Source organism: Lagenorhynchus albirostris, chromosome 8 (genome assembly GCF_949774975.1).
Source record: "Lagenorhynchus albirostris chromosome 8, mLagAlb1.1, whole genome shotgun sequence".
Classification (NCBI taxonomy): domain Eukaryota; kingdom Metazoa; phylum Chordata; class Mammalia; order Artiodactyla; family Delphinidae; genus Lagenorhynchus; species Lagenorhynchus albirostris.
The window spans coordinates 56,004,986-56,017,769 of record NC_083102.1 but is presented as its reverse complement, the minus strand read 5'-3'; the positions used below and the strand labels follow the sequence as shown (position 1 = coordinate 56,017,769).

Below are 12,784 nucleotides of genomic sequence, written 5' to 3'. Positions count from 1 at the left end.
CAGAATTTTTCTGGGTTTTAACTTTTCCACAGAGCACTGAAATAAATAAAATTTTTTAGGGTTTGCATTAAGATATTTAAAGGGTTTCAAGTATTCTACAGATAGAGATTTTGGAAAACACTGAATTCTTTCCAAAAAAATAGCTATTTTAAGTTTTGTTTTACATCACTGTAGAAAGTCTAGAAGACTTTTATTTTTCTCCAAAATCTCATTTTCACCTGAAATAACTGTATTCAGGTTTTCTCAGCAGGTAAAGTATACATTCTTACAAGGTTTCAAATTTCAGAATTCCAATAATGAATTTAAACTGAGCACCCACCGAATCGTGTTGTTTCCTCTTTGTGTGTGTGTGCGTGTGTGTCTATTACCTTGCAGTTCTGTTCTTTACAGTCAATTTCAGGCTTTTTACCTCCCCAGAAATACCTTAGTGAACCCTCAGCATTTGCTAATCTCTTAATAATTGTGAACCGGCCAGCTCCTTCAAGTAGATCGTTAACCACAAGAGTGCCTGACAATTTCCAAGTCATATCCTCTGTCCAAAAGGAAAAGATAGGGCTTTGTGAGGCCGAAAGGAAGCGAAGGAAAACAAAACAAATGTAGCTCATGCTGAAAGTGAAAAGTGCTTGGACAGATTAGTATTTTCTTTTCTGCAAGGCGTCCTGCCAATTTTTTTTTTTTTAATAGAGAAGAGTTATTTTTTTGGTCTGATTTTTCAGTTTCTTGGAAAGTGTTGGTATTTACCATCCCCACCGGCCCCTCATAATTATTGTTGGTTGTTTTGTGTTTTTCCCATCCGTCTACATCACAGACTGCTGATACGCCCAGCCCGCCTCACTCTGTCAAAACCCCAACTCTGGGCGACCCTGGGTTTGGTAACTCCGCCGACTCCCGACGACACATCCCACTCTTCCTCTCACGCCTCTTATTTTAGTCGCAAGATCCCTCACTCCAGTTGCAGTGAAAGCCGGAAATTTTCATTGAACTCCCCCCTCTTTCTCGCCCCCCACTCGGAGCAGAGAGCTAGGGAGCGGGGAGGCTCAGAGCACAGCCAGGTCTCGGCCGCCTCCCCTCTCTCCGGAAGGCTTTAATTTGCACACTCGCTTGCCACTGAGAGCCGAGCCCCCAACCCCACCGCCGGGAGGGTCTCCAGCAGAGTCGGCCTCCGGGGCCCCCAACCCCGCCCCCGTCGCCTCCCCGGCTCGGGCCCCGAGCGCCGGCCGGAGCCCCGCAGCCCCGTCCGCCCCCAGCGAGCGGCGCGGGCGGCGCCCTCCGCCGCCCCTCCTCCCTCCGCCGCAGTGCCCACCCCTTCGCCGAAGAGAGTGCTGGTAACTCCTTCCTCCAAGCCGGGTTACCTGCTCCGCGCCGCCGTGGACACGTGTGAAGGTCGGACTGATACCCGCAGCCCCTTCGCGAGGCCCGACGCGGCCGGGCCCCTCAGGTAAGGAGCTGTGCGTTCGGGTGGGTGGGCTGCGGGGTGGGGGGGAGGGTCCCCGGGGGAGATTTGGAGGCTTGGCGGGTGTCGGAGGCGAGGGTGGGTAGGGGGGACGGGGACCGGGTGGGGGGGGCGGTAGGTTCTCGGAATAGGCTTTGGTTAACCCCTTACGAACCGAGGTGCGGTAGTTATGGGGGCTAGTTTTGGGGAGCTAAAGGAGTTTCTCCTAATCCGGCCAGAGGACGCCAGATTAGGACGCCACACGAGGGACGACCCCCAACACCGAGATCCTGTGCCAGCTCACACATACCCTTGCGCACAAACGCCCCCACAAACACTTTTTATCCAGCTTCTTCAAACGGAACTCAAACTCCACTCGGAAACTCACATAATAATCCACATTTAGGGTTTAAAATGCACTGCTGTTGGGGGCTCCATGGGGGAGAATGTGTTTCGGTGCCTTATGTTTATGTCCCCCGAAAGCTCGTTGAGGTACGGTGTGGGCTCCACCTTACCCACCAAGAGATAAATGTTAACGCAGACTTCTTGCTGGCAACCCCTGCGGGCGTGTTATGCACACTTAGAGGAGTGCAAGCAGGCGGCCAGTGCCCAGGCTGGAAGCCCCGCAAGGATGCACGCTTGCTTTAGTTTCCCAGTTTACGTTTCTAATTTAAAATATCGAAGTTAAAACGCACGCCCCGGGGTGAGCACCTTCGGGCCCAGCACCGCGCCCGTCAGTGTGCACGTGGGCGCATCTACTTGTGCGCACACGCGGGAGTCGTGGTCCCCGGTGCGGCCTCTTGTCGCTGCGCTGGTGGCGACCCTTGCGGTGCTTGGCAGGCTTCGGGAGAGGCACATGAAGGATTTCATTGAGTGTGAAGACAGAGAGCAGAGACAGAAAGCAGAAGGAGGCGGCTGCAGCCTTTGTAGTCGCGGAGGAATGCGGAAATGTTGAAGCACTATGTCAAACTTTTTTGAAATGGGGTCAAGACACATTCAGCCAGCGTGGGAAAGCAACAACAACAACAAAAAAAAAGTGGAGGAGAGGGGGGGAAAAGGCACTGCTGCTCCCGTTTCTCTCCGCCGGAGCCTACAGTCCCGGGAGCGAGGGGGGAGAGCCGGCGGGCGGTGCGGGGCCAGGCGGGGGCAGCGGGCGCAGTTCCCTGCGGGGGTGGGACGTCCCCGACGCTTCCTTCGCTGCCGAGCGGCGGTCAGGACTGGGGAGCGGAGGGGAGGGGGGGCCGCGGGAGGGGGCGGGCTGCGCAGCCTGCGGCGGCTCCTCAGCTACCTGTGTGGCCCTCGGCCTGCCTCAGACCGCGGTGCTGGCTCTAGGGGCTCGTTCCTCGGCTCCCCCAGGATTCGCCTTCACCTTTTAAGGAGAGTTTTGAATAGAGTGAGTGTGAGGGTCTCTGCCCTCGCTGCGGGCCCCTCCGCCCGCAGGCCGTGGGGGTCGCGCATTTTGTTTCTATAATGCCTGGCAGAAGGCGACCGCGCCAGCGGTTGCCGGGCAGGTAATTCCGAGGTGCCCCGAGAATTTCGGACACGCGGCTGTAGTGGCGAATGTCCGGCCGAGGCCAAAGCGGCGGTGGGGAGGAGGTTCCCTGGGTCCTGGATTGCAGCCGAATGGGAAGGGATAGTGCGTCGTCCCCTACCCACCCCGCTTTGTTGTGTGTGGGGCTCCTGGGGGGGCCACTGGCTGCTGTTCGGACCCGGCCTTAAGCCGAAAGGGGAATGGAGCAGCCACCTCTGCTGCCTACTTTGGGGACGACCCTGGGAGTGGGGAAGGGTTCGCGAGTCCAGGCCTCAAGGGCGCAACCCCTTCTCACTTTCCCCTGGAGGCTCAGCATTTACTCCCCCCGCCCACCCCTTTTAAGGGGAGGCTGAGTTTTGCTCAGGTTCAATCGGTTGAAAATTTCTAGGCGAGTCACGGTTATGCTGCCTTCCTTCTGAAGTTGTTCTCCAAGGAGACGACAAGCTTAAGTGCGGTGAACACCTCTTTCTCCCACTCTTAGGGTCCCGTGGGCGACTTCCCACCCCACCCCCAGGGCCCTGTCGCTCACCCACCCCCGAGGAGCGGGAGCTCCAGCCCTCCCCGACCTGATGGGTCTCCACCAGGGAGGTCCTCTAGGTCGGAGGAAGAATTCCGCTTCCAATCCAGATTCCTTTACCCTAAAAAGACCATTTGTGTGTGCAAGTCGTTTTAAAATGTGTCCTCGTAGAAAAACTGAAAGTGGAAAGAAAGGAAGCAATTTCCGAGCAGATGTCTGACCACCCCTTCTCGCACACTCCCAGCTTCGGGTTACAGGGTCCTGGGAGCCCCCACCCACATTCTGCGGCCGCACACCAGTGGACCCGCGGTCTCTCCACACCAGGTTGTGCACGACCCCGAAACGCCCCACGGCATCCCAGGAGCCCCTCTCCCTGCACCTCCAGGCCTGGGCAGGCGGGGAGGGTAGCAGCACAGCACAATGATATAAGGATAAATATTAAGCCGTGACATTGACGTGCCCGGCGCCTCCCCTCCCCCGCGCTCCCGGCACACTCTGGGCTGCTTGGCACGCCCCCTCTCGTTCCACTGCGTCTCGCGCCCTGCGCTCATCCCCGAGGGGCCCCTGCAACCTCTCCGCGCGAAGACGGCTCCAGCTCTGCAGGGAAAGAAAAGTAGCTTCGCTTTTCTCGGAGGAACCAGGAAGGATTAAGCGGCCTGGGAGAGGGCAGGAGCTCGCAGAGGGTAGCGAAGGGGGCTTCGTAAAGGAGGAGGAGGGGTGTCTACAGGAACCCCGAGGAAGGCGCCTGGGATGTCTGATTACACTTTCTTCTTGTCCTCCCGTCTCCTCTTTTAGGTGGAAGGACTGTGGAGTGAGACGCGCTCGGGCAAAGACTATGTAATCGCCTTGGTGCCTGTACAGAGGACTGAGCTTCGGGGAGGGAAGAGGAGGGATCGGCTTGCTCCTCGGCGACTCGGCAGGCGGAGTTTCGCAGCGGCGGCACCAGGGCTGTGCCCGCCCGCGGGGAGGTCGCTCCATCCAGCCCCGGCGGCCGCGAGAGTCCGAGCGCCGGACCGCGGTAGTCGGCGGGGGTGAGAGAGAGCGAGATCGAGCTCTAGGGCGCGAGGGAGCGGGCCGGGGGTCCGGGAGGAGGCGAGCAGCGGCCACGAGCGAGCCGAGCGCGCCCCCCGCCCGCCCCAGCGGCGCCGTGCCGGGCGGCGTCCGGGCGGCATGGAGAAGGACGGCCTGAGCCGTGCCGACCAGCAGTACGAATGCGTGGCGGAGATTGGGGAGGGCGCCTATGGGAAGGTGTTCAAGGCCCGGGACCTGAAGAACGGAGGCCGTTTCGTGGCGCTGAAGCGCGTGCGAGTGCAGACCGGCGAGGAGGGCATGCCGCTCTCTACCATCCGCGAGGTGGCGGTGCTGAGGCACCTGGAGACCTTCGAGCACCCCAACGTGGTCAGGTGAGCGGTGGAGCGGCGCCCGCGCCGTCTGGGGCCGCGCGCCGTGGGAGGGCCGGGACTGGGATCCTGGGGCCCACGAAGATTGAGGGGCAGGGGGGGCGGCTAGGGAGGCCCGGCGCGACCCGTTGACCTTACCGAGTGAGAGTAAGTTTTGTCGACAGAGCCACGAGCCAGAGCCGGTGACCTTGCCAGACAGCGAACAGAAAGACAAGTCATAAAATGTGACCTGCGCAGACCTCCTTGCCGCTGTGCAAGTTCTAAGTGTTTTCTCCCTGCCCACCCTGAAAGGGATCCAGAAAGATGGGCGTCTTTTAGGGACAGAACAGGCCAACCTGAGACGCGCCCCTCCAGCCCCAGCATGGTTTCCATGGCCATTGGGGGAATTTTTGAGAGAATGAGTGAGAGGTCTGAGGATATGGTGATGATTAGTAGAAAGAAAGCTTTATTTTCGGGGCCTAGTAGAAATAAGGTTTAAAAGTGCAGAAACTTTTAAGAATAGTTTTGCCAGTCACACCTACAGTTTCTTTTTATTAACGTTGCATAATAATAAGGATTTCTGATGGTCTGAGGACTTCAGTGTTGATGCCCAGTTTGTGTCATTTAAAAAATTTCTTCCCAAAATGTTACCTGTTTGCATTACTTTATGTCTCTGGGCCAGCATAGTCCTTAGACTCCTTCTCCAAAGGGTCAGATGTGAGTCCAGGTTGTGGAATCTTTATATTCTAAAGGTCCTGCCCTTGCTTTTCCTGGGTGGGTTGTGCTGGTGGGTGAGGAGGCACCAGTACTTATAGCCTCTCTTGTGTGGTAACCAGTATTAAACCAAAATGTGTGTCGCTTAAGATATATGATGTTTTCTTAGTGATCCTGGAATTTCCCCATTGTGTGTTTGACATTGTGTGGTGTGTCATCCTTTTCTTTTTAAAACAGAGGTGCATAGTTTTAAGCTGAAAAGGAATGCCCAGAAACTTCTACAAATCAGGGTGTGATTTCACCTTTCTCAACTCCTAAGATAGTATGTTCCAAAAAGGCGGTCTTGAGGTCTTCTTCCTGTCTTCTCATCCGTCTAGGGGTTCTGTTCAACAAATATGTGTCTACTACTGTATGTGTGCTGTGGATGAAATTATGTAAATAAGCACAGCTAAATATTTTTGTAAAAAAGTCAAACAGTTTAACATTAGTCATCAAAGTGGAGAGACCCAAGGCTGACCTTTGAAATACCAAGCCCTCTATAGTTTCAGGGAGCCCAAGTGTCTACGGAATCTTCCTGGGAGGTTTCAGCTTGTCTCCTCTTATCCCAGGATGGATGATTTGTGTTGTGCTTTGTTCCTGACACAGTCAGACTCAGGCTAGAAGGCAGCAAAGAATCATAAATACCTAAATAAAGTAGTAAATGGCTATAATGACAGGACCCTAATATACCTCTATTTTAGCCAGTAAAGAAGAGAGGGACAAAAGATAATGAGACTGAGGGAATCAGTGTTTTAGGAAGATGGGATTATAAATAAAAGCAATGGATAACCTTTTGTGTGTATGTTTTCTTTGTTGAAAAACAACAAAAACCCTTTTGGGGAGTCTTTTGTGATATTGGAGAGAAAAGTTAAGGGTACATTTTGTCCCCTGTAACTTAGTTATCTTCCTAGTGGAATCACCTAGACACTTCCCAAAGGGTGAATTCCATCACTAGAATTGTAGGTCCAAAGTTCTTGTTTTATTTTGTCTGTTAACCTTTGGATAGTGTCCAGTTAAGGATGATTATCATGTATATAAATAAAATCATGTTCTTCCAATTGTAGCAGTGTTACAGAGGCACCCCGGTGTAACATCCTTTAAAAAACACAATTTATTCTTGTGACAAAGAAAGGTTGTTTTTGTCATTGTGCTTGTAGATTTTGGCTAATCCATCTTATTCTCTTGATATATTCTCTTGAGGTTGGCATGTCTTTACAGATTTCTAACTAACCCATGTCTTGGATTCTATACTGAGAAATTTTAGGAGACTACACTTACAAGTTGAAGACAAAGGCATCATTTTCTAAAACTGTGTCACATGTTAAGTGGTGATGATGACATCTACCTCTTAAGAATTGTGAGGAGAAACTGAGATAGTGTATATGAAAACACTTTGTAAATTTAAGAATGCTTCAAATGTCCACGTATTATTTGTGTTCAGGCAGGTTAGCGTGGCCCTTGCCATGGAGAAAGTTCTCAGTAAGGCCTCAGTTCACCTGACCTTTCCTGTAGAACAAGTCATACTCAAGCCCAGACATTACAGGCTCTGGAACCAAGAAGCTGCTTGAATATAATGAGACTGTAGTTTGTCAGAAAAGACCATCAGGCAAATGCCATGAAATTCAGTGACACTTCAGAAAATTATTGATGATGTCATCCTCACGAGCTGCAGATCTCCATTCCCTTTTGTTTCCTTCCTGTTTCTTCTCTTCCACTTCTGCCTTGGGGCAATTACTGGCCCCCATGACTTACTTAGCTAGACTAGGAATTCAGATTTTAGAGGATGCTGATATTTGTTCAGGCAGGATCAGGAAGTCAAGCACAGGTGACAACAAATTCTTTCCTTCCAAGGGAGAGTTGTCAAAGTTGGGCCCCCAAACCTGTGATTTATTGTTGTCCCACAGGATCCGTTTTACAGTCCTATGGCTGGTTCTTTAAAGGTTTCTTAAAAGGGCAGATGCCTTAATAAGTGCCTTCAAGTCCCAAGTAATTGATCATGATCATAGGCACCTCCCACAGATAGTTAAGCTTCTAAGCTTGAAGGAGCATAATAAACATATTCATTTTTCAAAAGTTTAAGATTTAGTTTCGATGGATTTGCCCGAAAAACTGTCTTGTTATTGCTGGCACTGGTACTGCCTGCATGCACAGGGATGATAACTTGAAATTCTTGCTTACCTGTGCTTGATATATCCCAGGCCCAGGCTCGATCAGCCAGTCAGTGTCTGGGATGTAGACTTACTTGTATTTTGCAGTTGGTAATCCCAAATCCTGGAGACTTTGCCAGAGTCACACTTCAGTATCAGCTTACATTAGAGCTTCTGCACTCCACAAAGGAATCCTATTTTACATTCTGAACTAAATATATATAGTAGATAAAATAATATGTTTTATCAGCAATCTATTCATTCATCAAATATTTACTGAGGGCCCAGTATTTGCCAGACACTGCTGGAAGCTGGGGATACATCAGTGAACAAGTCAAAAAAGTCTCTACATTTACAGAACTTAACCTTGTAATGGGATGAGCAGTTCTTTTATCTTTTTAAAAATTCAGTTCTCTTTATTTCCATTGGCTTGTTTTGCTATATTTAAGCTAACCATTTTTTTTCAGAGCAACTAATATTTGTGGTAATTTGGTTACCCTGAATTTGCTGATTGAATAGTTAGATAACTAAAACACTAATCAGAATCAAATGCTTTTGGGGGATTAAATTTCACTTTAGGCACATACAAAGAGATCTGTATAAGAAGATGTTGACATGTAATTAATAGATATAGATACGAACATTTGAACTCCACTTACTCAACAAGGATTTAGGAAGGGACCTAATGTTTAAAAAACGTGGGGTTAGGTGCTGGGAAAGATACTTGGGTAAATCATACCTGGCTACTCCTCCCAAGTAATTCCCCTGTTTTTGAAGAAGTAAGATGATCATCATAACCCCGATACATGGTAGTATCATGTCACTACAAAGTCCTGGTAAGTGCTATCAGTGTTGTCTCCAGGGATTAAATTTGTTAGTGTAGCAGTAAAGGTAATTCAAATTCAAGTACTGGTTCATGAAACTAAAACTCATGGTATTTCAGTGAGTAAACTTGTGTTTAAATGTGTTAAATTATGATTATTAGCATATTTAATCACTGCTTAAAAACGCCAGAAAAATGCGTGCAGCTCAATGATTATTAGGTCATAACCTCAGGTGGGTTAGTTCATGGGAATCCTTCTGAATAAAAGTGTTGTTTTGTAGGTGAATAATATGTTTATTAGGGCTTGTCTCAGTGAAGGCAGGAAAAGCAGGAGTTTAAATTGCCTTTTTAAATGTCAGTATGTGAAAAGTATGTTTGGTCTTTCATTCTCTAACAGTTCCTGAGAAGGTCCCAATTTATTGAGCTTATTTAGTAAATACACATTTTCACAATGATGTTCTGCCCATTCCTTGTTCCTGCAGAACTTGGTAGTGCTGAATTGTTGCTATTGATTGCACTGTATTCTTTTTTTTTTTTTTTTTTTTTTTTTTGCGGTACGTGGGCCTCTCACTGTTGTGGCCTCTCCTGTTGCGGAGCACAGGCTCCGGACGCGCAGGCTCAGCGGCCATGGCTCACGGGCCCAGCCGCTCCGCGGCATGCGGGATCTTCCCAGAATGGGGCACGAACCCGTATCCCCTGCATCGGCAGGCGGACTCTCAACCACTGCGCCACCAGGGAAGCCCTGCACTGTATCCTTTTTACACAACTATTATCACCATGGAATTACTAGAAGTTCTCTATCAAAGAGAAAATGGCTTCTAAAAGGGAAACTTGTATAAATGTGAATATCTTTTGGTGTATTTTCTTATGTTTAAGACAAGGGTAAATGGATATCTATGAAAATAGACTCCTTGTTAAAAGTAAATTACCCTTAAAAAATATGCCTCACTATTGATGATTTTCTAGGAATGTTTTTTAAGAACAAAACATCCAGTACTCACACTGTGTCGTTGGAAACTCATGAATATTAGGGTTGAAAGATACTTTGGAAGTCTTTCAACCCTTTTATATTATAGATAAAGAACCTAAAGGCCAGAGATCAGGCAGCTTGTCTGTCATGCCATTTTAAAGTCATTGACTTTCTCTAAAATCTGAGTAGCAATTTTAAAATAATTCTTTTTGTTTGGTGGAAGAAGTTAACTCAAGTGAGTACATTTCTAGTTCGGAAAATATGAGCTATATGTAGACAAAGGTGATAGTTTGCCAGGAATAAATGACATATCAACTCAGGAAATTCCTGAATTCTGCAGTATGCCTTACTGAAGTAAATCTGTAAAAAGTGTGATGATTATCCATTAAATTCTGCTTTTAAGGAAGTTGGGTAATAACTATGATTATTTAAATAGCTGGAGTTAAATAATAATATGGGTAAATAATGTAGTTAAATAAGTAATAATATTGAATTCATTTTAGACAGAACAGTTAAAAACATCTAAATGCTTGGTACTCGTCATATGAATGAGCTATTACATAATGCAGCTCTGGCATCTAATACCCATTTAGTGAAATAAATACCATAATACTTGAAAATTAGGTAGCATAACAACCTCTAGACACCTAGGCAAATATGTTTTACCCATGCTTCTTGAAGAACTAGTAACACGATTTCTATTTCTTATGAAGTTCAGATAAGCTTCTCAGTCTTCTTAGGAAAGAAATTAATTGTGAGCTTCCTGCTGTGGTAGAACATAGCAGGGATGAAATCTGGGTGCAGGAGGAGTGGCAGTAGAAGAAGGTAGTATTGGTAATGTTGGGCTATGTTCAAGGGCCAGGAGGTAGCACTGAAAATGGACACAGGTGGTTGGTAACAAGCCTGCCTACATAAAGGTTACCATTTGAGTGGTGTTCTGTAGATGCTAAGTCTACTGGGACAGGCAGGTGAGCAGTCAGAGGGAGGAGTTTTATAAGAGCCACTGGGCAGTTGTTTTGAATGTCACCAATGTGCTACCATACTTGATTTCGTTTTACCAGCTGCACATGTAACTGCTCTCCACTGAGGTGAAATAAAGGCATCTTAAGGCATGTGGCAGGAATCTGTGTGAGTGTGCAGTAGTAGCCTGGAAGTCCATTTGGGATGGAATCATTATTAAACACTTAGTAGTTTACCTAAATTTGGACGGTAACTGACTTTGTCATTTAAGTAGCCATTTTAATTATTGATTCCTGTTTACCCTTCCTAAAGGATTTTAGTTCAGTAGAGTTAGAATCACAGTATAAGAATTTTTTCATTGAAGAGGGTCTTAGGTTTAACCTAAACCAACCCCCTTTGGCCTGTGTAGGAATTGTTTTGTAAATGCATAAAAGAATTGTCGTATTTTTAGTCAGCTATTTTATTCCTTAGTTATATGCATTGTAGATACAAACTGAGGATGACTAAGGTTCAAACGCAGGTTTATATCCAGTGTTAACAGGACAGGGTGACTAATGGTCACTGTATATTAGAAAGCATTCCCTTGGGATAGAAAAGTATTTTCTGTTTAATGATTTTATGTTTGCTGACTTGAAGACAAGGATTGTATGTATCTTTTATATTCCTAAATAGCAGTGCCCGTACTGTTAGGTGCCCAATATGTTTCCTGAATGAATGATGTAGAATAAATTAAATTATAGACCCCTTAGATGAGAACTTTTCATCCTTTTAGAGTTGCATATAGCATGAGTAGGTATCTCCGCCTAACACTGGGAGATTATTGGTATTAACTGTACAGTAGCTGTATACCAAGGCTATATAATAAGAGCATTCAAATACTTACTGATATTTTAAATTTTCCCTGTGACTGTCCATTTCTTCATCTTTAGTACTAGCTTCAACTTTGATAGGATTTCCTTGTGTTCTTCGTGTGCATTTGCTGCATGTATCCTACAGTCAGACTGACTAATCCATTTCCCCTACATATATATGCTCCTTGCCATCACCTCTTCGACTTTAGTTGGGGCTGATCTCAGAATGTGTACACAGTGTTCCTCCCTGTACCACTCTTTCCACCTGTTGAAGCATCTGTCAGAACCAAGCTCTAAGGCCAGCTTTTTGTGTGTGTGGTGTACTCCTTAATACCTTCATTTGGATAAAATTTCTGCTTCCTTTGAACCCTGACAACTTTGGCCCTCCCTTATGGCACTTAGTCTATGTCTGCTCTTTAATATTATTATGTCTGTTATTTAAGATATAATATTAATCTTCCCCCCCACCCACCATTTTCCACACCCCAGCTGTGAGCTCCTTGAGGCAGGGAATGTGTTTTGGGTCATGTCTGTTTACATTCTACATCCAGTGGAAATAAATGAACAAGTGAATGAAATAATGGAAAGGACGTCCAGTTACTGAGTAAGGCACCACGTGGATTATTTCCATCACATGCATGTTAATACTAAGGAGTGTCAAATAAAGAGGGAAAATGGATCTGTATATTGGGTTATGCTTACTTGGTTTCCTGGGAATAATAAATACTGAAAAGAGAAAGTTTCATTTTTGTTTCATTCCAATCTTTATAGTTTATATTAAAGTGAGTTTTAAAATTTAAGTAATTCCCATAGTTAACTGTACAGTCTTGGACTTAATTTACATACTGTAGAGAAGACATTAACATTAGGAGACGTGCACACATCCAGTAAAAGTTGAAAACGGTTTGCACATCTTTTAATGTAATAATGTAGGGTATTCTGGATACACTTTAATCAATTGCTTGAATTCTTCTACTTTTTTTCCCCGCTAATTTGGCTTTCTGTACTGGAAAAACCCTTGTTTTCTTGTTCCTTGCTGAATCCCAAGCACTTAGCGTGGTGGCCAGCATCTTGTAGCCCAGAATAAATATCTGTGAATGAAGGAATGAGTAGGTGCCATCTAGGAATTCAGAATTGATTTTTTTTTAGTCAGAATTGGGTAATAATGTCTGAAAGCATATGTAAGATCTATAGCTTTCAACAAGTATTTATTGATTATCTGCCGTATTAAGCATTTTGTTAAACTTGATTGACAGTGATTACAGAAAGTACCTACATCTTGAAATGTTTACCCCCAAAATGGTATTAACTCTGAAATTTGTTTCAAAATGGGGTAGAGCTGAAACAAGCTGAACATTGTTGAAGCTGTGGAAATTCTTTATACTATTCTCTCCTCATTTGTATATATTTGAAATTTTCCA

General features: G+C 46.4%; 1 protein-coding gene across 5 annotated transcripts in view; it reads left to right on the top strand.

Annotated features, from left to right (window-relative positions):
* Nucleotides 1-1,319: 1,319 nt before the first annotated feature.
* The window catches only part of CDK6 (cyclin dependent kinase 6), a 229,049-nt gene continuing 217,584 nt past the window's right edge, over nucleotides 1,320-12,784 (top strand). Inside the window, exons 1-2 of one of the 5 annotated variants that reach the window (XM_060157039.1) lie at nucleotides 1,320-1,438; nucleotides 4,276-4,883. In XM_060157039.1, coding sequence (XP_060013022.1) covers nucleotides 4,651-4,883 — 233 coding nt within the window. In that variant the 5' untranslated portion in view covers nucleotides 1,320-1,438; nucleotides 4,276-4,650. Of the gene's footprint in view, nucleotides 1,439-2,769; nucleotides 2,826-3,944; nucleotides 4,164-4,275; nucleotides 4,884-12,784 lie in introns of those variants that run through there. The other 4 variants (XM_060157040.1, XM_060157042.1, XM_060157041.1 and 1 more) reach the window with 4 other exon arrangements.